Source organism: Micromys minutus (genome assembly GCF_963924665.1).
Source record: "Micromys minutus genome assembly, chromosome: 12".
Lineage (NCBI taxonomy): Eukaryota > Metazoa > Chordata > Mammalia > Rodentia > Muridae > Micromys > Micromys minutus.
This window is the reverse complement of record NC_137981.1, coordinates 18,691,216-18,716,861: the sequence shown is the minus strand read 5'-3', so window position 1 is coordinate 18,716,861 and position 25,646 is coordinate 18,691,216. Positions and strand designations below refer to the sequence as shown.

General features: G+C 43.3%; 1 protein-coding gene and 1 pseudogene across 3 annotated transcripts in view; one reads left to right on the top strand and one right to left on the bottom strand.

Annotated features, from left to right (window-relative positions):
• Positions 1-9,639: 9,639 nt before the first annotated feature.
• On the bottom strand, positions 9,640-11,050 carry LOC308428288 (ras-related protein Rab-5B-like; annotated as a pseudogene). The gene is made up of 2 exons: positions 10,830-11,050; positions 9,640-10,339 (listed from the first exon to the last, which is right to left on the bottom strand). The product of its transcript is annotated as a ras-related protein Rab-5B-like (transcript).
• The window catches only part of TMEM260 (transmembrane protein 260), a 65,118-nt gene continuing 50,473 nt past the window's right edge, over positions 11,002-25,646 (top strand). For both annotated transcript variants that reach the window (XR_013975284.1, XM_080926862.1), the window contains exons 1-3: positions 11,002-11,196; positions 15,690-15,721; positions 16,403-16,554. Coding sequence is in view for 1 of the 2 variants with exons in the window: in XM_080926862.1 (XP_080782988.1) it covers positions 11,049-11,196; positions 15,690-15,721; positions 16,403-16,554 (332 nt within the window). In the remaining variant the exon portion in view is untranslated. The remainder of the gene's footprint in view (positions 11,197-15,689; positions 15,722-16,402; positions 16,555-25,646) is intronic.

Here is a 25,646-nt window from a genome sequence, read left to right as displayed (position 1 = left end):
ATAAAATAAGGGAAAGATTTAAAAGGATACAAATAGGAAGAAGCCAAATTATCCCTGTCTGCAGACAACACAATCCTAAAGTCTCTGCCAGAAAACTCGTATCAGACATTTGCAGCAATGTTGGAAGATGTAAAACTAATGCACAAAACCAGCAGCTGCCCTATGTAGCCATGGTTAACTCACTTTGAGGGAATCCAAGGCAGGAAAAATCCTGTTTACAACAACTTCTCCCCACATTCCCCCCCCCCCAAAAAAAAAATACAAGGAGGTAAAAGCCCATACAATGGAAAGTTTGAATACTGAGGAAACTCCAGAAGACACTAGAACATGGGAAGGCTTCTCATTCTCATGGGCAGCATTAGTACTGTGAAGACGGCAGGATTACAGAATATTATCCATAAATTCAATGCTGTGGCTTTCTCCATAAATCTAGAAAAACACCATAAAATTCACGTAGAAGCACAAAAGACCCTGAAGACCCGAAGCAGCCTGGAAATAACAATGAAATAACAATTCTGGAGCACAGTGCCTGGTCTCCATTTTGTCCCTGAGCCGTGATGACAGAACATTATGGTGATGCAGAAAATGAACACATAGGCCAACAGGGTATGAGAGAGGACCGAGAAAGAAACCAGCAGCCCCAGCCACCCAGTCTTTGACAAGGCGGTCCAAATCACTGGAGAAAGCATGGTCTATTTAGCAGTCGGTGCAGAGAAGACTAGATTTCCACATGCAGAAGAATAAAACGGTGTTTGTAGCTCTCATTCTTCATAAAAACTCATTCAATGACCCTGACGTAGTAAGCTCTGAAACACTGGCATTTGGCATAAACAAAGTCTTTCTGAAAAGACCCCCAAAGCACAGGAGATAACCCCCGAGAGTTGACTAATGAGACTGTAAGACATTAAGGAGCTTTCCTACATGATAGAGGAAATGACCACCAGGATGAAGAGACAGCCAGCAAAACAGGGAAAAAAATCTTTGCCAATTACACATCAAACAGGGACTCATATATAAGACATATAAACAGCTGCAAAGTGCCAACACCAAGAAACACAGTCGGCTACTCAATCGATGGGTGAGTGAACCAAATAGACAATTCTCAGAAGCCCCGCTAGCTGATAGATACTGAGGAGAGTTTAGCATCCACAGCCTGTAAGGCAACACAAATAAAAACGTGTCGGGAGGTCCTGTCTCACCTCAGTCAGAAAGGCTGTCAGCAAGAAATCAAAGGACGACAAATGTCCGAAAGGATGTGGGGAGAGAGAAACTCTTATTCACTGCTGATGGGAAGATACAGCTGTGCGGCCACTGTGAGAATCAGGATGGAGCTTCCTCGGAAATGACAAGAACCACTGTGGATTCAGTCATGCCACTCCTGGGTATGCATACAGAAGACGAGGGTCACAGAGATGTATGAGTGTGCACTGGGACATATTGGCACACCCATGTTTACTGCTGCTTTACACGTGTGTTCATAGATAGGCATTCTCTCTCCTCTCTTCTTCCCTCCCCCAACCCATCTCAGTGTGTGTGTGTGTGTGAGTGTGTGTGTGTGTGTGTGTGTGTGTGTGTGTTGAATCTGGAATAGAGATTACAAGTGAAAAGGAAGAAATTTTAAAGAAGGGCAGGAAAAGAGGACAGTAAGGTGATCCATGTGACAAGAAAACAGAAGGAGACAATGTTCGATGACAAAAAGGAAAACTAGCCAGGGGTGGCAGGGGGGCATAAGGAGGACAGTGGGAAAGAGATGTGTTAGGACAAAATTCGATGACAAATATGTATCAAACAGTCATAGTGACCCATTCATTTGAGTTGTGTGAAAACCGATATGCCAAAGATAAATAACACATAAAATACGGTAAATCTGAAAATAATTATGCCCAAGGAGAGTTCTATGTAGAGACAGTAACACACACAGCTTAGTAACTGAGGTTGGACAGCTTCATCTACCTGCAGGCTGAGGCTGTAGTACATTTAGGGACAGGAAGAAAGGAACTCTAAGGGCCATAACCAAAACAAATAGTTTTGATGGTAAACTTTATATGTATTTGATTGCAATTAGAAAGAGTCTGGAGAGATCACTCTGCTGTTCAGAGCACTTGTTGCTCTTGCAGAGGACCTGGGTTAGGTTCCTAGAAGCACACGGTGGCTCACGGTCCACTGTCCTGGGACTTAATGTTGCATTGTCCATATGATAGATCACTTGGTCATCTTCTTAGAGACGTTTAAAATATCTCTCCATGTGATCTAGACTAAAAGATCCTTAGAATACCACATGTTGAAATGTAAATTCACTGATGTTTTGCAACAGCCAGGCCTTACTAGATATTTTGAGACTCCTCTGTTATGGCCAGATGAACATTCTAATGTAGGCAGTAAGATTCAATATGCTGGGGACAGAGAGGGACAAGAGGAAGAAGCCATCCAGCATGCAAGGTTGACTCTCCCTAAAGGGGTGGAGCCCCTGCCACTGCCGTCAACTGTGGCATTAGCTATACAAGCCTGACTGCCCAAGTTCAAATCCGCACCCTGAACGCATGTAAAAAGCCAGATGTGGTAGCACACCCGAAATCCCAGCATTCCTGTGGCAAGACAAAGGCAGAGACGGGAGAGTCACCAAGAAGCGTTTGGCTAGAAGTGTGCAGCACATCAACAGAAAAAGCGAAATGCTGTTTGCTAGGGAGGAAGGTGAGAACCAAGTCTCAAGAGTTGTGTTTTGACCTCCATATGCACACCAGGACACACACACACACACACACACACACACACACGCACGCACACACACACAACTGCATACACACGCACAAATGAGTTAATACTTTAAAATGTCTTATAATCCCTTTTATAATCCTCTTATGTAATCATGCAGGCACATATAGAAGTGCGTGTGTCCCCATGCAGGCACCTACGTGTGCACACCCGGAAATGGTTCTGATCTTAGAAAAACCGTGGCTGGTGCAACAGGAGGGCATTCCAGAATCTTTATTTGTGTCTGCTTTTCTCAAAAATGCATCCTATCAAGAGATGGATACATAAAAGCACTTATAAGAATAATGTCAGGGCTGGTGAGATAGCTCTGGTTAAAGTGCTTACCACCAAGCCTGTAGTCGGAGGTTGACTCCTAGAATCCATGGGTTGAAGATGAGACTCTGACAGGTTGTCCTCTGACTTGCATACGGACACTGTGGTACCTGTGTTACTGATATAAACACACGAAAATGGATAAATGTAAAAAAAAAAATAATTAAAAGGATGGTTTCAAAGGATAGACCCATACAGGTGGAGTCTAAGTCAAGGACACAAAACCTAGCTGGGTCCTAAGGAGGAAGGAACACATTTACCTTCTTCATTCATAGCTGTGTCTGCTCATCTGAAGCAACAAGGACCGACTAATCACCTATAGTCATTATTTTTTTTTGTCCTTTACGGTTTTAAACACCATGGGTAGAAATGCACAGATAGACGGCTCAGCAGTTAAAAGCTGTTACTGTTTTTTCAGGAGACGTGAGTTCGGTTCCCAGGACTCGTGCTGAGTGGCTCACAACTGCCTAGAACACCAATTCTGGAGAATCCACACCTCTAGCCTCTGTGTGCAACTTGCATTCAGGTGCACAGACACAACACACACACACACACACACACACACACGATTAAAACCAGTGAAAGTGCTCTCTTTAAACACTACAAATACATATCTGAATAACTATCTCCTAAGTGTTTTAAATATTAGAATCATTCTACATTTTTTATGACTTCTGCCCTTTGCTCGATGGTTTGTTTGCTACTGTTATCTATCATACTATACATGACACGGCTTCGGTTTGCCGGTTCCTCCTGACACACACCATTGCACTGTGTGTTCTAAAGGAACGCATCTATTCCATGTCCATGGCTGTTAGCGGTTGCTCCTGTTTAACATCCATGAGCAGCAATGCTGTAGATATTTGGATCTGTCCCCTGCCTTCTCTAGGTAGGAGCCTCATGTGCCATGTCTAGATTTTAGGGTCTTCATCGTCATCTCTGTCAGAAAAATGTCTGTTTCCTAAAGTGCCTGAGTTCACCCCGCTAACATCTGTCTTTCTCAACACTACCAACATTATTTTGTCGAGCCTTGAGTTCTGCTAACTTAGCAGGCATACAGAATGCCACTATCATTCATAATCTTCATTTCTCTGATCACCTTTTCGTGTGCTCACTGACAATTCTAGACAAAAAATAAATCACATTATTATCCATTACAGGTTTTTGATAGGCATAGCTAAGTGGATCTCTCAAATGGAACACCAATTTCCATTATTACTTTACGAATATTAAACATCTCTGTGAGAGGAAAAGGTGAAAACTGGGCTTTATTTTTCAAATTCTTTGAACTCCTGATATTTTCCTTAAGACAATTAACAGGGATGGCTATGTCTCTTATGTTATTCTACTGTTGGAGGTTTATGAAAGAATATTCCAGATATCTAAGTTTTAGTCTAAAGTTTTAATGCAAATTATCATTAATGCTAGGGAGATAAAGACATATTTGGTTTTATACTAGTTGGGTTGGGAATGAGTGGACTTTGGGTTTTTTGTTGAGTTTTAGTGCACAAACACCTATAAGGTTAGCTTTGCCGTCTATAGTATACATGTTGGCCAGAGGACAGCATTTGTAAGACAGTTCTCTCCCTCTGTCCTTCCCCCACCCCCAGACTGTCTTTGTTATTTCTTGCTGTGTTTTCCTGCCTCTGTCTCCATCTCAGTGCAGAAGTCCTGTGATTACAGTTAACTTCACCACACCACTGTATCCCACTCTCGCAGCGGATTCGGGGTTTGACCCCATGTTGTCAGGCTTGTGTGACAAACATCTTTACCTACTGAACCATCTCTCTAACTCCTGCAAAGCCACCCTTAATGCTTAGAGAGAAAGAAGCACAGGGAAGTGACTTCTCCTTGCAGAAAGGAGATATTCACACACTTTTCTCTGTCTCTCTTGTGGAGTAGAGGAAATGCCTGACCTTGTACATAGGATGGACATAGAGCTACTTCCACACACATAGGGGATATGCAGAGCAGATGGCTTTACTCTTGCAACAATGGTACGGTAGTGAGATCCCAGGGAGGTGTTGTTTTGCTGTTGCTGCTACTGCTGTTGTTGTTGCTGTTTTCTTTGGTTTTGTCTTGGTCTTACTTTTTTCAAGACTGATTGGTAGAAGGGCTCGAAACTCACAGATGCCAATGGGCAAGGGTACAGGCAAGCAAGCAAGAAGTGTGAACCAGCAAAAGGCTACTCTGCTTAACTCCGTTTAACAAATAGAACGAGAAAGCAATGAAGATTAAAAAAAAAAAAAAGACACAAGATTTTACTATAACCTAAATCACAGCAAAAGCTGTGACAAGGGCTGAGTGGGGAGGAAGCTTAGACCTTTGCCATCTCCAGGGGCTCCAATATAACCAGCAAGATGGCACCAAAGAAGGCCGAGGGAGGAGCAGATTTGCTCTCCTTAGGTAATAAATGATGCTCTTGGTTTCAGTGGTGTCAATCACAGGACGCGATTTCCTAGGCTTCTGTCCCTACGCAGCAGTCATGGAGGGCGCCTTCTCCTCCCTTGACAGATGGAATCAGAGGGTCCAAGAGGCTCAGAATTTTTATTACCATCTTACAAAAAAGGAGGCTTGCCTCCTCTGCCTTACCACAATGTGGTGCCAGTGGGTGTCACAGGGAACTTCTTACAAATACGTTCTATTTTCAGTCATGTATTTCTTAACCCTTAACTGGCACCTGGTTTCCATATCTATCACTACTGAAACGGAGTTTTTGACCATCCAAGGTTTAACACTGCACAGGTCATCAAATCTAATTAGGAAGGGCATGCGGAAGTTAGCTCCCAGCACGTATTTTCCACTTACTTGGTGTAGCAGAACCTTGAGTGTGGTGGTTTGCATAAGAATGGCCTCCATAGGCTTGGATAGTTGCATGTCGGGTCCCCAAGAGGTGAATTGCTTGAAGAATTAGGAGGCATATCCTTGATGGAAAGGAACTGTGTCCTTGCTGGGAAGGCGTGTCCTTGCTGGGGGAGGTGTGTCCTTGCTGGAGGAGGTGTGTCCTTGCTGGAGGAGGTGTGTCCTTGCTGGAGGAGGTGTGTCCTTGCTGGGGGAGGTGTGTCCTTGCTGGAGGAGGTGTGTCCTTGCTGAGGGAGGTGTGTCCTTAGTGGAGAAGGCATATCCCTTGCTGGGGGAGGCATGTCCTTGCTGGAGGAGGTGTGTCCTTCCAGGGTGAGGCGTGTCCTTGCTGGGGGAGGCGTGTCCTTGCTGGGGGAGGCGTGTCCTTGCTGGGGGAGGTGTGGAAATTCACTGAAGTACCAGGCACTATGCTCACCTTATCAGTGCTGGGTTGGGATCTCCATAACCAGGAAAAGACTAAGATGGGTGGGCGCTGTTAATGCCAATCAACTTCACGGCTGAGACACTATGTTCCTGTCAGACTGCAGATAGCACATTTGTGAATGTTGCTCGTTTTCGGTACATTCTGACGCAGACTCTGTGGCGGTTGCCCCCCTCTCTTCTGGATAATTGCTAAAATAATGCAAATTGTAAGTGTAAAATGTTTACTGAGGACTGGAAAGATAGCTCAGAAGCAGGGTGCCTGCCTGGGCTGTGTGGTTGTCCAGTAGCTCCACCTCTTTCTACATTTCATTTGCAGTATTTATGTGGTGCCTCCATTTCCTTTCCCACTTTCAGAGCATGACTCCACTCAAACATTCTTCTTCATTTAAGTAGGAGACACTCTTATCCTGAAGAACTAATGTTTTCCCCAATGAACCTTCCTTTTTCTTTTTTTACTTACACTAAATAATACATCAATAAATCAAGCGTTTGCAGTGTGTTACCATGGTTGTTATGTTAGGAGGGTGAAAGAAAGTCAAATGGTTTCTTAGGAAGAAAAATAATAAAGATAAAAAAGATGAGCCATCGCCCTAAAAACTGACCAAAAGAAAAAAGGTGATGGGGAGGGTGGGAAGAGAACAGAGCTCCTCACTCAACAGCGCTCAAACGGAGGCAGAAGAGCTGGCAGGGGGAGAGGGGAGGCAGTTGATAGGCCCAGGAACTAAGGCCAAGGCTGTTCCTCAGAGAGGGAGGCAGGGAGGGAGGCGAAAGCCTAGGGAAATGGTTTCCCAGACCCTAGGCAATAAAACATCTTCACTTTTGCAGAAAAGGAATTAAGTATCTAAGAGACTTAGAGAGTGTCACTCAAAGTCTCCACTAGCAAAAAGGATGTGCCTGGGTGTTTTGCAGGTGAACAGGTTCTAGGAAAGTAAATATGTGTGCTTCAGGGCCATAGAACTAAGGCTGTGTTGCGGTAAAAATAAAAATGAATCTGCGGCTACCAATTCTCACTTTGCACATATATGTGGGAGCCCTCCAGCGGGGAGCCGCGGGCCACCAAGCTAGATCTGCTCGGCCTGCTGTTTCTCCACCACTTGGTCAGTGAGCCACTCTCTCCTCACTGTCTCCCTGCCAACTGGGATCTTTGCTTACATTCGCCACAGCCTGGTAAAATCATGACTCAACAATCAATAATTTATCAAACAGATTAATATGTTAAATTCTCAATCCACAATACATCCACACAATAAGCTTATAACCATTTGACAAAGATGTAAGCCACCCACCTAGATAAAACAAACTGACTCATAGAAACCCTTAGAAATAATATCTACCTATCCTCAATTAAGATTACCTGGGTCTAAATCCTCTTTCACCTGCTCCATGTTGATTTCCTCTTTCTTCCTCCTCTCTCCCGCCTTACAAAAACTTTGTCCCCACCCCACTCTCTACTGTCTAATCATGTATCTCTTTGACCACAACCTATAAGCCTGGTTCTGGAAAAGAAAGAGAATTGAGTGTTAAGTAGAAGAACCTAAGTTGGGTCATGGATTCCTCAGCTGGAATACAAGTCAGTCTCTAAGCCAAAGGGGCAGAAAGATTCAACTCTAGGTTACCGTGGTCTTTCCTTTTGTCTGCAAATTTCCCCTGAACTCAGGCTAAAATATCAAGTTCCCTCCTGCTTTGATGGCTTCCCATAAACACCCTCCTCAAGCATCTAATGTGGGACGTAGAGAGGCCAATGACTCTGATGACACAAGGCAGTTGGGGGGCACCCTCAGTTCTGGTTGCCCTGCCATTGGACAAATGCAGCCTCTGTGGTAGGAGCCCCTAGTGGTACATGGATTAAGTAAGTGTGGGGATGAAGGAGAAACGAAACCCAAGATATTAATGAAAAAAAAAAGAAGTAAAGAGGGCTAATGGGAACCAGGAGGTAGACGAGACTTTACAGAGAATAAAGACTTATACATATTTACAGGAAGTAGAAAAGATATGGTAAGACATAGAAATTGAATGTGAACTCTGGGAAGATAGAACACTCCTTTTGCCTGACCTTTCTTTGATCCACTACTGAGGCCACTCCCCAGTTGCTCGGACAAACCTATACCCAAGAATAGAGGTATGAATCAGTCAGAGGAAGCTAGCAGTGGAGACTGGATGTGAGTGGCTGTCACTCCTACGGACTTCTATAGGGCCTCTCCAAACCTCATTCCTTATAGATTCCATTTCATTTAAAAGGTTGCAGGATAGCCAAATCAATCAACCTCTCCGCACCCCCAAAACATGTATCTTGACTGAACTGCCATCAATTAAAGTGCAAACGGCAGGGACATGGTGTCTGGGGTTAAGGCCATCTCAAGGCCAGGGTAGGGGAAATACCTATGTATACATAGGCCTCAGAGGACGGTATCAAACTGGTACCTCCTCCAATTAAATCACAGCAGAACTAAAGATGCAGGCAACCACTGAAGATTGTTTGGAACACTCTGAGGTCCAGTCCCCACACTCAAGTGGGGTTAGTAGATGGGGACAAGAGGGAAAACAGCCTTGGGACGAGTTCCAGAGCCACAGATGACACTGCTCCTCACCCCCACCTTTGTCCTGTTACCTAACAAACTCCCATTCAGTGCCTGCGAGCTTGCCTCCCTGTTCTCACTCCTACCTAGGAACACCCTCCACAAGTCCAACTGATTGGTGCCAAAGTGTTCCATAGGCAAGCAACTCTTACCAGATAAGGAAGAAAAAGGAAAAAGAAATGTTTCCTTACCCCCTCCTGCTCCGAGTCTTACTCTCCCGGCAAGGTCTTTAATGTAACTAAAAGTATACTCCTCCCTTCTCAGTACCTGGGATTATCCTTCATCACCCTGTGAAGAGGAGGAAACCAGATCTAAGAGAGGGAGGGGTGCTGAGTGGAGGGAGAGGGAGGCACTGGGGAAACCATGGGGGGGGGGCTGAGGGGAGGGACAAGGACGGGACAATGAGGAGGTCAGTGTCTTGCACCTAGAACACAAAGTGAAGAAAGTTTGTTTTGGAAGGTAGGCCCTGGGGAGATTTGACCCCAAACCCCAGAGTAGGGCATAGTAGTGGCAAGAGCTACCTGGTGTTGGTTGCTGAAGCTTTAAAAAGTGCCATGACCGGGCCGTCAGGAGGCAGCCCTTGGGAGCCAGGGTCCAGTGTGCTGTTACCATAGGTGTGTGCTGAGAGGAGGGGACGGAGGTTATTTCTTAGCTCTCGTGCTAACTCCTTACATATTTGCTGTGAGCCACCCCCTCAGTTGCTACAGCACTGGTTCTTGTTCTGCTGGGACCGCTCACGAAGATCCACGCCCTGACTTCGGCCTGCTGCGCCTCCCCAGATTCCGGGGTTCACTCTTTGGCAACTTCTACTGCCAGGAAGAGATTGTTCATGTTCATAGCAGTCTTAGCTGAAGTCTCCATAAATGATAAGCTGTTGTCATCTGCATATGCCTGAGCCTCTTCATAATCCACCGTGCGCTTGTTGGCAAGGTCAGCTGCGTTCCGCCTCCGTAGGTCCTTCACCCATATCTTTGCCCGGCCAATGTTTTCTGATCATAGACCACGATGGCAGCTCGTGGGCAGCCTGGGCACCCCTGTAGTACATGGGGGCTAAACTGTGGTACCGCTCCTGCCCAGCCGTATTCCACATCTTGACTGTTTTGTCGTCTAGACACACGAACTGGGTGAGGAAGGCTGCTCCAATGGTACTCTTTTGGTATTCCTTTGACAAAACCTAACACCAGGCTAGGCTTCCCCACCGCAGACTCTCCCAGCAGGGCCAATTTGAACTGGCATATTTTGCTGGCCTGGGGCTGCCCATTGGTCCTGGCTGTACTTCTGCTAGTCTTAGTCAGGATATCAAAGTAGGAGAAGGTAGAGGGAGAGGGATGCCGTGAAGTGGCAAAGGAGGGGGGGGGGGGAGAGGTTCCCAGGCCTCCACTGTCCTGGGGCTTCTTCCCCGTCGGGCCCAAGCCGGTCATGTTAACTTTGTTAACTCAAGTATTTCAACGCACCCATGAGTTTTTGTGTTGTTGTTCTTCTTCTTTAAAAGACTAACAACCACAGTTTAATATCTTAGGATTAGTGAATTCATAATTAGCACACGAATTTACATTAATTTTAATGAGACAAGGCGCTATGAATACAATATCCGCGATCAATGTGTCCACTGGCAAAACATAATAGCAATTGGTGTATTTGTGGTTTACTCTGCATAGTTGGAACCCTTCTTGGGGGTCCTGGGGGGCTTTTTTCTGCAGTTCCACGCCAGGCCACAGGGGGTAGAGCAGCACTTTCTGGCTCGCGGTTCTCGACGCCGCTGCCGGTCTCTGTCGGAACCGACCAAGTCAGCGCGGGAAGGGGGAGAAAGCGTGAGTAAGCCTGGCCCATGATTGATGTCGTCGGGAATTATGCTTCCTTGTGACTCGTTACTTCTAACCACACCGAAGCATACACACTACCACGCGCGGTGACCCCCAGAAGACTCCTAGGCCGTGCCGGGGCGCGCCCGTCGCCTCCTCCTCCCCCACCCGGCGGGCGACAGTATGGTCCATTCCATCCCGCTGGACCGGAAGCCGGCGCGGGCTGCGCGCACTGCTCGGCCGGGGAAGGTCCGCGGCGCGGCGAGGGGTCGCGGTCCGCGAGCTGCGCGCGTCCCGGTCCATGGGTCTCCATGGCGACGGCGGGGGCCCGGCCGCCGGAGCGGGGCCGTGGCGCTCCGGGGGCCTCCGTGGCAGCGTGGCCGTGTTCGCCGCCGTGGCTGCAGTGTTCACACTCACGCTGCCCCGCTCGCTGCTGGGGGGAGACTCGGGTAAAGTACTCGCAGGCCGCCCTTCTCCCCGTCCCCCTGGCTCCGGGTGTCCGGTCGCCGGAGCTCCGCTCACGGTTCCGAGTTCCAGAACTAGTTCTTTCCGGTTCTGGAGCTGTCCAGCTTTTGTGGGTTTCAGCTGATGAAATTTAACCACTGTCCACTTTCCCTAGATCATTTTTTACTTATACCACCATCGAGCCCTTACAGTGTCACAGACAAAAAGATTGACTGTAGTTAACAAATAGCGTGGAGCGTTCTACTGTTTAGAGACGACACAACGGGTTTTTAAATAAACTGCATTTTAAGTGGTGGCGAGTTCCGAAGAAACTAAGAGAAAATGTGGTTGAGAGTGGTAATGAGGAGTAGGTCCTCCAGAAGGTCAGAAAATCCTTCCTTGGAGGTGTATTAGAACCTGAATATTAAGCCATGCAGAAAATTTAGAGGGGAACTCAGAAAACAGAATGCCAGGTGCAATTTAAAGCTCTTTCTGTGAAAACGAGAAGCATGTTTCACTTAGATTAAGCCATGACATAATTGTCCCATATTTGAGAATAGAAACAAGTTCCATTTTTTTTTTTCCTTGTTTGTACGGCCAGACCAAGTGGTCATTAATTCCTCATAATAATCAACAACGTTTTCAGAATGGTGCTGTAATGGAACATAGTCAAACTTCCCCGAAGAACCTGTTTATAATTTCATTACCTGACAAGTTCAGACAGATTTGGTGGCAGAAGCAAGGGAACATTTTCCATCTCCTAGTCTGTAGATCAAGTAGCTCTGGGTGCAGTTGAGCTAAATTCACTAACAAAGGACAAGTTGGGCGCCAGGTTTGCAGCCTCTCAGGGCCCTGTTTAGGAAGCATCTACTTGGAAATTTAAGTCTATCCGTTTGCTGTGTGACTCCGTAAGATAGTTGATTCCGGTCAAAAGAAAGAGATAGAGCGTTCCGTCACCTCTGTCAGTTTTGAGACCTAATCCCGGAAGTGATATGCCACTGTCCTGTTTTATTGGAGTGATTCAGTAAATCTAGACCAGTTCAAAGGGGAGAGGATTACACTGCAAGAAAGCCAGGGGATGGGGATTACCAGGTCTGTCTTCAAGATTGCCTGCCACAGAGATTCTTTGAGGCTACATTTTCAGGCCATCTCCTCTTCTGGCTTCCACTGAGCACTTAGGGATGGTAGTTCATTAGCATAGCTGGGAATGGAGTTACCAATTTCCAAAGACTAGTACCAACCAGTGAAGTTGTTGTAGGGTAGCAAAAGATTTGATGTTGGAGAGTTTAGAAGTTAGGTCTGTAACCATTACAAAGTATCTTCAACAATTTATTTGAGCCACAAATACAGAATAATAACATTGCATTTGCTGTACACGTCACTCCTTCTAAGTGCCTTTGTGGATACCCTCCCAGCTGTTCTAGAAGATAGGTATACCTCTGTAGATGAGAAAAGTAAGGGTCTTCTGAAAAGAACCTAATCAGATTGATGTTGGAACATTCTTCTTAATGCCTACTCAAAAGAGTTTTGTGACATTGCTAAGTTACCCATCACACATAGTGATAATAAATTTGAAATTGTTGCCTTTTAAAAAAATTCTTGTATTTCATGTGTTTCCGAAAGAATAAAGTTGTGCATTCATCTGAATTACCAGACCTATATGTTCTGATTTGTTTACTTGAATGCTAAATAGTGGTTGCTTCTGATATGCTATGGTCATTTTCAGGAACCATTAGTGAGTTATTTTTCAACTATATGCCAGTGTGGAAAATTTGTTTAAGCTTACTTTTGATTATATTGTTTCTGTGTTGAATGTTTATGAATATATATTCTGTCAATAAACAGAGCACATCTCAAAACTAAATAAAACATGCATTTTTTTCTGATAAGTGTTAAGTTTTACTTTATAGATGTATCCCAGTGTGTGTCGTTGCCAAAATTATTTCTTGCATTACTAAACATTCATATTCATGGACAGTTCTCATGATCCTCGAGAGAAAGAATTAACACAGAGATGGATTTATAAATGTTAAGTATAGTCTAACATGTACACTTGAAGCATCTACAGACAGCTCTGGGCTTTTTTTTAGATTTATTTATTATGTATATGAGTACACTGTAGCTGTCTTTCAGACACACCAGATCCCATTACTGATGGATGTGAGCTACCACATGATTGCTGGGAATTAACTCAGGACACAGTCGGTGCTCTCAACAGGCTGAGCCATCTCCAGCCTTCTGGGCTTGCTTCTAATTTGCATTTGGGACAACAAAGTTGTGTGTCTTAAACCTGAATATACTTCAGAATTGCTCAGCAGATTTCGAGCAGTAATGGTTCAGGAAATTTTGCTCTTTAACTGGGGAAAGCCTACCAACAAGAGCTAGGAGAAAGCAAGAACTCAGGAGGCACTGAGTTTATGTTAGTGTTTTTTGCCTTCCTCTTCACATTTACTTTAAGAACATTCCCTCTGCTCTTGATCAGGAAGACCTTATAGATTAGGAACAGTGGCATGCTTTTGTTTAGACTGAAATTGCCAAGAATTGATAGACTGCAAAAAACACAGGTGTGTGTGTGTGTAAAAGCAGTTAGAGGAAAGGGTGTCGATGTTAAAGTGTAGTTTGAATACACTCATAATGGAAGAGAATGAAGTCCTTGATGCTGGTACTGATGGTATGCTTTATCTCACAGAGCAAAAATTGAGCAAAGCCGTGGACTAAATTTGTAGGATCACTGTCTCTCAGTAGTTACATGGAGAACAGTTTCAAGCATTTTTAGACGATAAACAAATTTCTCTGAAAAGTTGTTCAGGACACAAAAACTCCTTCCGTTTCTGAGGCGTCTACATCAGCAGCATGTATCTGGTTGCCCTTAGGGGGCTTCTGTGAGGCTGTCGTTCACTTAAGAAAAGGTTTGTGACTGATAAGGATGTGATAAGGATGACAAGGTATGCAGTAACCACCCTCCAACCACAAAGGATTTTTATTTGATCCTTTGTAGATGCTCAGAGACTGGTGGTGTTTTCTTGACAGGATCCTGAAATGGATGTGATGATGTTTTTAAACTGAGAAATGAAACAACCAGCTGGAATAGAATCCCAAATAGAAAAGTGCTAAATAGTCTGACAGGTTCTGTGGAGGAAAAGGAATAATAGTGGATAGAGGGTGATGGGGTTGAAGCTGTGTAAGGGAAGGTGTTATTCAGAAGTGGCAGATGAATTGGGCCTTGACAGATTTAGGGGAGGAAGGTTGAGAGATATTTCAGGGTGTGAAGATGAGAGATGATGCTGTGTGTGTGTGTGTGAATAAAGGACCACTCTGGTAGAATACTGATATTCAGGGAGCATAGGTTGTGTGCCAAAGGGACCCTGAAGCCATTAGGTGTGACCTCAGAAGCCCTTATTCTTACTAAGCTATCTGAACTTTATTAGAAGCAGCAGCCATTGAAAGTATAGACTAGGGCTAGGGTCCAGCTTCTTGTTTTAATACATTGGAGGAAGGGTGCTGTAGTTAGGAGTAGTTTTGGAACAGAAGATACATCACAGTAGATAAGCCCAAGGTGACCTACTTTTATAACTAGGACAGTAGAAATCAAAGGCAGAGTATTGATGTCTGTGAAGAAATAGAAAATGGACACAAGTGTTTTTCTCAATAAGCAGTGGTAACCACAACTCACTATCATGGACTAATGTCTCACTGTGCTTCTGTGGAGAGGCGTGAGTCAAAAGGGTTCAAGTTACTTCCAGTAGCAGACGCTGCATTGCTTGCTGTGCTGTGAGCTTAGAAAGGACCGTTAGCACTGAAGAGCCCATGCAAAGGGTGAAATGACTTACTGGCTTAAAGCAGTGTATTCTGGGAGAGCTTACCAAAACAATACAGACTGTTTAAAGATGTCTAACTTAATGTAGACACTTATACAGGTGCCGGCACTGGGTAACATACATTTGATAGTGTCCAAACCTCACACCTCTGTACATTGTTTATGTCAGACAGCTGCGTCTCTCTCTCTCTCTCTTTTTTTTTTTTTTTTTTTTTTGTAGGAGCCGCAGTCTCACCGGGTCTTCCAGGATGGTCTCAGATTTATAGTAATCCTCCTGCCTCTGCTTCCAAAGTCCTAAGATAGCAGACTCTGTAGCTTTATGATTGCATCTTTATAGCTAGGCTAAACTCTTGAGAGAACGCAGTCACATTCATGCTTTGTAAATGTGTTTGTACATTTGCAAGTAAGTACAGCTTTCAGGAAGAAGAATGATTTTTTTTTTTAAAAAGTAAGAGTTCACCTGTGTTTCTACTGACCGGTTATTTAAAACTATGGAAGATAGTTAATAAGACCTATGGGGGAAAGTCCTGTTAGACCATTTCATGCTGTTAAATCTCCAGATTTACGGTTTTATCCAGTCAAATTAATGCAAAACCCCAATGCAAGCATCGGGATTTTAAAAACTTTGGAGGAGTGTCATTCTGTAATAGTAATTATTGGTTTTACATTATTTTTTCACAGGGGAACTGATCACAGCCGCACATGAGCTTGGAGTAAGTATTAGTTTTATTGTTTAATCAATGCTCTCATTAACAGTTTTAGGAATTAAGAAAGTTTAATTAAGCATGAAATAAAGTAGATTAATTTATTTTCAAGTCCTAGTTTTTAGTAACTTATAAGTACAGTACGTGACAATTTACTTTAAGTTTTAAATCCAATTAGCTGAAATTATAAAGCAAAGCCTTTACTATATATACAGTAGCTGGCTTATTATCACCCCAAATTTTGTATAAGCTGTGAGAATAAATCGGGTTAACAATTTTAATAAGTTTATTATTTAATAAACTTTGTTATAGTGTGTGATCCCTTTAGTCAAGACCTATGACTGTCAGCATGGTGGTAATCCGGTAGCAGTGTGGTCTTTTAACTCTAACCAAGATGATATTTCAGGACCTGCCTTCTCAGTAACCTTTTAAATGACCCGAATGTACTGTGAACCTGGGGCACAAACTGCTTAAGGACTGACGGTAAAATATGTCATTCTTTTAGTAAGTACTATAGGACAGACAGCCAGGCCCATTAAAGAAAATGACCACATTGACAGAGATTAACAGATGCCTCTGTTGAGACATTTAGTCACTGCTTGCCCGAGAGAGGGACTGCTTTTCGGTTAAAGCCAGTGTGGCACATCTCTTTAGATGAAAATATCAGACTGTTGCTTATTTTTCCCATAGGTCGCCCATCCCCCCGGCTATCCGTTGTTCACACTGATGGCTAGCCTGGCAATCACCCTCGTTCCCTTTGGCTCAGTCGCCTACCGCGTAAATCTCCTCTGCGGTGTATTCGGGGCAGTAGCGGCTTCCCTCCTTTTCTTCACGGTTTTCAGGTAAAGTGGATGATTAGTTAACTTTGAAGAATTAGAGTTGCGGGTTCCTCGTGGCCAGCTTCAGACAGCAGTAAAATCTTTGGTTGCTTAGGTGGCTCCCCCAGTCACGTGGTTTCGCTTCCTTACCCTCAGATGTACAGGGTTGGCTTCGCTTTGTACAGTGGGCTGAACGCGTCACCTGTTCCTTCACTGTCAAACTTCTCTGGCTAGACAGAACTAATGAGATTTGTCATTTTATCGGAGATGAGGGTGGGCTGATTGAATTCTGCAACACCAAGCTTGTCTTAGAAGTGGTCAGTTCACCTAATTACTCACCTAATTACCTGCAGCTGCCTCTCAGGTCCAATACCCAGTTATATTATAAATATGAACATAACTGCATGCTTTGGAAATGAGGTTGTTAACCAAGAAAATCACACTTGGGGTTTGGTTTTAGTGAGGTTTCACATTGTCCCACTGTAGTCCTCGAGGAGGGAGACAGAATAGGTCCTGCTGACTTCTTGGATGGATCCGTTCAGAGTTGGAAGCCACTATGCTTTTAATAGATTGGTAACTGGTCTGGAATATTGGTGAACTCACTTTCCTTCTATGTTTCTGTCTCCATTGTTAACTTTTTTTTTTTAAGATTTATTTATTTTATGTATAGTACACTATAGCTCTCTTCAGACACACCAGAAGAAGGATCAGATCCCATTACAGATGGTTGTGAGCCACCATGTGGTTGCTGGGAATTGAACTCAGGACCTCCGGAAGAGCAGTCAGTGCTCTTAACCACTGAGCCATCTCTCCAGCCCTCCATTGTTAACTTAATCTGAACTCGTTTCCTAAGAGGATGATTAAAAAAAAATACAAATTGTGTTTTGTAGAAAACAGAGGGGGAAATCCTGCTTCCAAAAGCTTTTGTAAGCTTTCTTAAATACATTAGTAATAATAATAATTAATAATAATAATAATAATAACAACAATGTAGTATAGTTTGAGTAGATTCCATTTTCACTGATAATTTTGGCAGCTAAAATTTTTAATATAACAGTCACAGTGTTGCCCTTTAAATTTTTTCTAATTTTTTTTAATTATGTAGAGAAGTGGTAAAGCTAACATAAGAATTCTAAAATTTAATTTTAAATGTATTTGTAGAAAGAGTTGAGACTCAACTATTACAGTTTTGGTTATTTACTGCATGTTATTCATACCAGTGGACCTGTCCCCATTCAGTCTTAGGGCCTTAGGAAGGGTGTGAAATAAGGGCTTTCCTGGGTTGTTTAGTGCAATGGATATTTTTTTTTTCTAAAAAGGTGGAATAATTTTGATTAAAGCTATTTCTTCTGAATATTCTATGACTAAGTACCACCCAGTGTTTTCACTGAGAGAAAATTTGATCTTTTTTCTTTCAAATATTTGAGTTGAAATTTGAAATTCAACCTGTTTATGAGTTACTAATTTTCACAAGAAACTTTTAAGAAAGGCAGTTTAATACTATGAATTTGTGTGTGTGTGTGTGTGTGTGTGTGTGTGTGTGTGTGTGTGTGTGAGAGAGAGAGAGAGAGAGAGAGAGAGAGAGAGAGAGAGAGAGAGTGTGCTGTGAGGCAAGTCAGGCAGTTGGTGCTCCAAAACTTTTCATATGTTCTCACATATTAATGAATGTCATCCCGCAGGAAGTTACTATTTTAAAAACATATATAAAAACCTCAATCCAAAAAGCTTTGACAATAATTTCCCTTTAGTTGCCCAGTTTAAAAATGGTTCTTATCACTTACTGGGCTTGAGTCTCTGAGCTGGAGATGAACACATTACCGAGTGACTCTGGTTTCCGTGCGCAGTGTCGTTGATGGGTCATTGCGTTTGCTGACATTTTCAGCCGGAGTTCTAACACTACTAAACGGGCTCTCTAAGTAGTTTCACAAATACATACTTCAGAAAAGTTGTTTTCTTCCTGAAAAAGAATCTGACATCGTTGCTCACACACACTTTAATATGAAAAATACTTCATTATTCTGAACACAAGTAACTGACAAGGTACATGTCCTTGGGGAACAACCCAGTTCAAGTGGCAAATCTGTTTTGTCAAACAATAGACACCCTTCAGAAAGGAGAAGCCATCTCTATGGTAATAGGACTAACAGTAGCCTATTGATTGAGCGGAAGAAGACATTATACAATGTCAGCTGGCTTGTTACAATTTCATTTGTTGTATGACCTGAACTTAACCTCTGAAACCTTTCTTCTGTGAATGTAAACCCAACAGCGGGAGAGGTTTTGTGCAGCCATCACACTGGTGGCTTTTCCCCAGTCCTGACATACAGTAAATATATTCTTTTCCAGCCTCTCCTCCCTCAGAATGTGTCTGGGAGAGAGCTCACTACTTGTTCATTTACAGACAGAATCTTCTTTCTGTTTTGCTCAATATTGAAGGGTTTTGATCCAGGAAGCAGTTTGCTTCTCTCTTCCCCCAACACCTAGAGAATTTCTGTACATGTGGTTTCCTGCTGACTGGTGTGCAGTAAATTAATTCTTTTAACAGGTTTAGGGTTTGTTTTTTTTTTCTTTTTCAGGTAATTGCTCACATAGCATTCACTATATTTAGCTCTTGGGGTGGACATAAAGACCTTCTGTACTTTTTAAACAAAGAGTGTATTTCAAAAGCAAATTTCTGTTTAAATGTGTTGATGTAAAAGGCTCCATTTTTTCAGTAAACATGGCTTAGATTGAAAGAACAGTTGTTTCCAGTTACTATGTAATCTTTGCTTTTTTTGTATCCGTCTCTTGCTTTTAAAAGCCCTAAGATATCATTAACACTTCACTTTTTGTCAGTCTTCCTAATGGCTGGCAGGACCTCATTTGTACTGGTTTGCTCTCACGTTGAAGCACAGGAGTGAGAGAGCACACTGAAAGCAGTGTGTTAGGGCTGCGCTCATGAATTAGAAGTAGCAAGAGAGCGGCCATACTGTGAGTAGTGTTCCCTGTGGGGCGTGTGAAAGCGTGCATTTGTTAGAGCAACCAACCTTTCATTTTAATGAACAAGTACTCAGTTCATCCTTATATCTTCATTTTAAGACTATGTAATTACCTTAGTGTTTTAAAAAAGTACCGGGATTTTTTCTTTTAAGGCTACTGAGGTAGATGATTTTTAAATGTTGTGGAATGTAACTTAAAGTATCCTATTTGTAATTCATAGATGCTATATATAAAATTTCTTAAAGTTATAGGTAATTTAATCACAAGTATGAATGTCATCTAACTTTACTTACTATTTGAATTTCAAAGTTACTTGCCAGGAGACATGAAGCTAATGGTGTGTAGTGACGAGGAAGGGGACCAGTGTCATCTTCACACATCACATCAAATGCATTTCCCTTGTGCTACTGCCGTTACAGAGAAGCAAGCACAGGCAGTGTGTACAAACGTGCTGTGCCTCGGGAAACTGTAATCGTGGTGACCTCCCACTGTTAGTGAAACTTCAAGTGAGTGCCTACCACGGTGTTTATCGAGCACCCAATGAGAAATGAGAGTAAAGCACTTTTAGTTTTTGTGACAAAATTCACTTTTAAAGAAACTAAGATAAATCGTCCATTTGATCTACTTTCAGACATTCTAAAAGTCCCTGTTCTGGGACTTATAAAAACACCAGGACCATTAGCACTGTGTGGTAGAAATCGGTCCCTTAGTGTCAACTGTGGTGTGTAGACTCTGTGTGTATTAATAATCAGTGGTGGATTGGAACTACAAAGAACTTATCAGTAGTTGGGTTTCTTTTGACAGGTTATTGTGTGTCCATATTCTATGCCCGGAATGCATATTGTGTATTTCTATGCATTGATTCGCTGCTAAAATTAGTTTGATTGTAGTTTTGGAAAGTGCTTGATTCTAGGCAGTGTATCCGCCATTCTTACAGCTCCCATTAAGATGCCATTCAATAAAGAATAGAAAATGAAAACGCCATACGTTGGAGAATGTGGAATCTCCTGCTTAAGGGACATTTGGATTTTCCAACTCAAAGAGTGTTTTAGATTATTGCCGTAGAGAATAGTGCACAGCGCTCCCTAATTTCAGGAGGAACGGTGCATAAGTAACAAGTCATCAGCAAGCTTTCGTACTGGGAAGAATGGAAGTACCAGAGCATTCATTTCCTTTCAGGGGAATATCTGTCTTGATCCCTGGTTAATTGATCATATATTTTTCTCATACATGTATTAAAATTGCATTGACTTTGGCTGGTTAAGCACATTAAGAGCCCAGTTGATTTGCATTTTCTTATAAGTTGAGGGACATATTAGGCTCAAATAGCAGTGCTTCATTTTGAAGGGAGAAAAGCAGGCCAAAACTCTTTTAAGACTGTAGAGTCTTTTCTGACAGCTAGTCAGAGTTAGAATTAGTTCAAGGAGATGTTAATAATGCACTGCCTGGCCTAATCCCTTTGATATCACCAGGTATCCTCCTGTTCATGGGTTAATTGCTTTAAAAGCGAAGGCAATATTCTGAGCGGTGGGCCGCTTCACCTTTCCACAGCTGTTACCATTGAGTGACAACTAAATCCCATGTGTAAGATGAGGAAGAGCTCAATCTCCAATTGGGAGAAAATTTATGTAAACCGCAATCCCTTCAGAATGTGCGGAAGTCATAGACTTTCTTGATTTACTCTGCTTTTCCCAGAAAGCGCTATTGTTCACTTTCCTAAGTCCCATCAACCCTTTGTAGCAGAATATCAGAGCGGCAGCAGATAGCTTGAAATATATAAATGCTATCATAGCTCTGATTAATAGCAGTGCTTATGAGTCAAGTCTGATAACAGTGCAGCTCTCCACTCAATTTCAGATACTGCTAATGGAATCTGTCTTCTCCAATTGTAATATGAGAAGGCCTAATTTGCCATGGAGCTTGGAGCTGTCACCAGTAGGGGATTGTGGGGTCAGATGGGAGCTGCCAGGTTTTTGCCCTGCAGCTTGTATCTCTCACTTTGAATAGAGCAGCCCCCTGCCTGCCAGTTAGCTGATAGGCCGCCGTGGGGCTTATGCCACGATGTACAATGGGAAAGGGCTGCATAGGCTGACTTTATAATTGTGAAGCTAGCTCATATTTCCACAGCTACTGTGCTGCATAATTTCTAATAAGTGGTTTTAACAAATGTCAGATTATGAAAAGTTTCCTCAATTACAAAAACTTATAAAACATTTAAATTGCTAAATCTGTTTCCTGCCGAGATCCTTGCTACTGGGACTAGTCATCAGTTATTACTGGCCGTCTAGTAAATCACACATTTCTTAAAACTACAAATAAAAACGGTAACTTGTAACTCACACAGACTCTCAGCTTTTCAGACTCGTAGACATAGATGATGACCTTAACGAGTTGATTATTTAATGCATTTCGTAGCTTCTCGTGATTCAGGTACCTCACATCAGTTTCATGTTTTCCATGTCTCTGAGTGTTGGTAATGGACGTAGCTCAGTGCTCTCCATCTGTTGGTTCTAATTATTTGGATGCTTTGTGTTTACTCCCTACACTTGTGAGTGTTAGTGTGGCAGTGAGGCCACATCCAAGCGTTCCGTTCAAAGGGCGTCGGGTGTTCTTGAGCTGGATGCCTTGGTCCGTGCCTTTGACAATAATGTCCTGGAGTACACTTGGAGGCAGTTTGAGGTCAGCTGCTGGACGCCAAGCACGCTGTCAGAGCTGAGGAGCAGGCTCATTTCACTGGGACACGCGTGGCCTGGGAGCCGGCCACTTTTTGAAGTAGGCAGCACCTCAGGCTCTCACCGTGTAAGTTCCTGGCTTACAGGGACAGAGGGATGCCAAAGACTAGTCCAGTGCTTCTTTCTAGATAGTGTAGGTACGAGATGGGGAGGAACGAGAACGTGAATTGTTTTAGACTTTATAGCTTTATTATATAGCTATATTTAGGTTAATCATTTTTGAAAAAAAAGTTGATGGGGGTTGAGGAGGCACGCACATACCCCAGGGCACCTCTGGAGGTCAGAGAACAGCTTGAGGGAGTTGGTTCTTTCCCTTCACCGTGTAGGTCCTGGAACTCACACTCAGCTCTTCAGGCTTGGCTGCAAGCCCCTTCGCCGGCTGAACCCGCCCGCCTGTGGGTCTCACTTCTCACCAAAACTGATTGATTACATTGATTCACGGAAACTGTTCGGGATCTGATCCCTTCCGTTTTAGTTGCGCTATGTTGTTATTTTCTTTCAAAGACTTTACACTTTTCTATGGTTTTAAATCACAAATAGCACATGGCAGTTTTCCTCTCTGAGCATCAGTAGTTATCCCGGGCAGAAACGATCGTCTTGATTGGCTCAGGAAGTGCAACAACCTTGGTATGGTTTTTCTCCGGAGTGGGAATACATTTTTTATAAAATTTTGGGTAAGAACTTATTTTCAAAGTTTTTAAAGATGGGAAGATTATCATTTTTGAGGCCTAAAGGGATAAAACTTGAATATACCACGTCCTCAGTTGCTGCTTTTTGGTTTTTGTTATTGGGTCTGGACGTGGAAGTAAAACGGTTTAGATGCTCTGCTCTCAGCTGCGCAGAACTCAACACTTTTGATACTCAGAGAACATTTGCTACAAGAACGCTGCCTGCAGCAAGAGACGAATGTCACAGTGCTTGGGCTTCTGTTCCCTAAGACGCTGGTCTGACCGTCCTCCACAGAGCCTGGAGAGATTATGAAAATTATGGTGTCGGTTATGTGATGAGTAAGAGGAAAACGTTCACATCATCTTCATGACTAAAGCCTCAGAAGATGAGAATGTGGAAGGATGAGAATGATGCATGTGGTGTGTGGTGGTGGCCCGTGACTTTAGTCCCAGCACTCGAGAGGCAGAGGCAGACTGATCTCTGAGTTCGAGGCCAGCCTGGTCTACAGAGTGAAATTCAGGACAGCCAGAGAAACTTCATCTCAGAAAACCAAAACCAAAGACAGACAGACAGAGGGGTGTGGGGGGGGGGCGAGAGAGAGACAGACAGAGAGACAGACAGACAGACAGACAGACACAGACAGACAGACAGACACAGAAAGACAGAGAGACAGAGGTAGAGAGAAAAGGTGTGCAGTTGATTTAGCCTTTAGCATACTTTTTCCTCTAACCCATTGTGCCTTTCTCATTAGGAAGTGACACTACAGTAATTTAGTGACCAGGGGTGTCATATGCTGTTGCCTGACCTGCATGCTTTTCCCTCCGAGTACTTGAATTAGGAGCACTCAGTATCAATGAAAGCTGGGGCATCCTCAGCGGGGTCCTTTGTCTGCAGGTGTCACTGAGGTCAAATGGATTTATGAATTTTATGAGACACATCCAATGTGTGTTTGGAACGAATGTCAGGTTTCGGTTATTTGCCTTCTGATTGAGGGTTGCTATGTGACCATACATGACAATCAAATACCATATAGTAGAAAGAAAAATTGCACATTATCATCTATAGCCAAGCTGTGCCAGTGCTATAAGTTGTAACCTGAGTTATCCGTTGATGAGCACTGTTCTGTCGGTGAGAAAACGCCTGCACACAGTAACTTTCTCAGGAGCCCACTCTGGGTCTCAAGGATGTTATGGACCAGAAGGAAGGCGGTTATGCTTTAACTAGAGAATTACGATGCTCACACTTGTTAGGATGGACTGAAAGCCACCACAGCGCTCTCTCTCCTTTAGTGGAGCGATTCCGCCATGTGCAGTACTCAGTGAAATTGAGGAGACTGGAGCACCCTTCTCGTACTGTCTTTACATGTCTGTCTGCATTGTACAGGACCACTGCGTTCTCCTCAGCTGTGGACCACGTGATGTTATTGTTGTTTTCAATACATCCCAACCACAGATTTCTCTCCTGCACTCCTCCTCCCCTCACCCCCAGATCCACTGTTTCCCTTGAGAAAAGAGCAGGCCTTCCAGGGACATCATCTGAACACTGCATAACAAGATCCAATAAAACGAGAGCCAAACCCCACATCAAGGCTGGGTGAGGTAGCCCAGTAGGAGGGGAAGGGTCCCAAGAGTAGGCAAAAGAGTCAGAGACACCCTGACTTCCACTGTCAGGAGTCCCACAAGAACGACTAGTTAACAACCATAACATAAATGCAAGGGACCTAGCTCAGGGCCATCTAGGCTCTGTGACTGACATTTCGGTCTTTGTGAGCCTCATGAGTCCTGCTTCATTGATGTCTGTGGACCCTGTCCCCCTGGTGTCCTTGACTCCTCTGACTCCTACAGCTCTTCCTTCCCCCTTCCACAGGGTTCCATGAGACCTGATGGAGGCATCCAATTTGGGATCCCTCTCTGCCTAATGTTTGGCTGTGAACCACATGATTTTAGTGATACCCTGGGCAATCAATCAATCAATCAATCAATAAATAAATAAAGTCACAGAGGCCGGGGATGTAGTTCAAGGACCCTGGTATAAAACCCTCTATATCCAGTATATTACAGAGCAAAAATAAGACAAATTTGGATTGTCAGTACTGCTGGATAACCGCGTCAGTGTGATAGTACAGTAAGTGTAATCAAAGCCCACTCGAATGGCTTGTTAAATTGTTGGTATTTTCCTTCTATTGGTCTGACACCTTAGAGTTAAGTACCCGTCTTCAGCAGTATAAAAGCTTGGTTTTGGTGATGGATATTGCAGTGTGGCTGCCCTTTACAACATAGTGGCTGTTTTGTCTCAATCCTCACAGCAGCGGTGTTCAAAGTGGGATTTCTATATGGACCATCAGGTCATACCTTTTGTAAGTCACAGTAAAATCTGAAAACCTGTTGTTATTTGAAGCCACATTGACTTCACATTATAAAAAAGCTGGATGAATAAATACTACAGTTGCCTCACTACAAAGTGTTAAATTAAATAGTGTCTTTGGATTGTTTTCAATATCTTAGTGAGTCTGTGGTCAATATTGGTATGACCAGGTATTATGAATTAGTCAGACATTTTTGTTTGCCTTTTAGTTTTAACCAAATTTTAATTTCAAGATTCTGACTTAGCACATTATTTACTGTATTTGCTTTCTTAAATGATTACTCACTTATTCAGGTTTGTTCAAGAAAATGAAAGGAAAATTGAGGTAGGGTTCATGGATGTCTGTGTGTGCATGTGTGCAAGTGTGTGTGT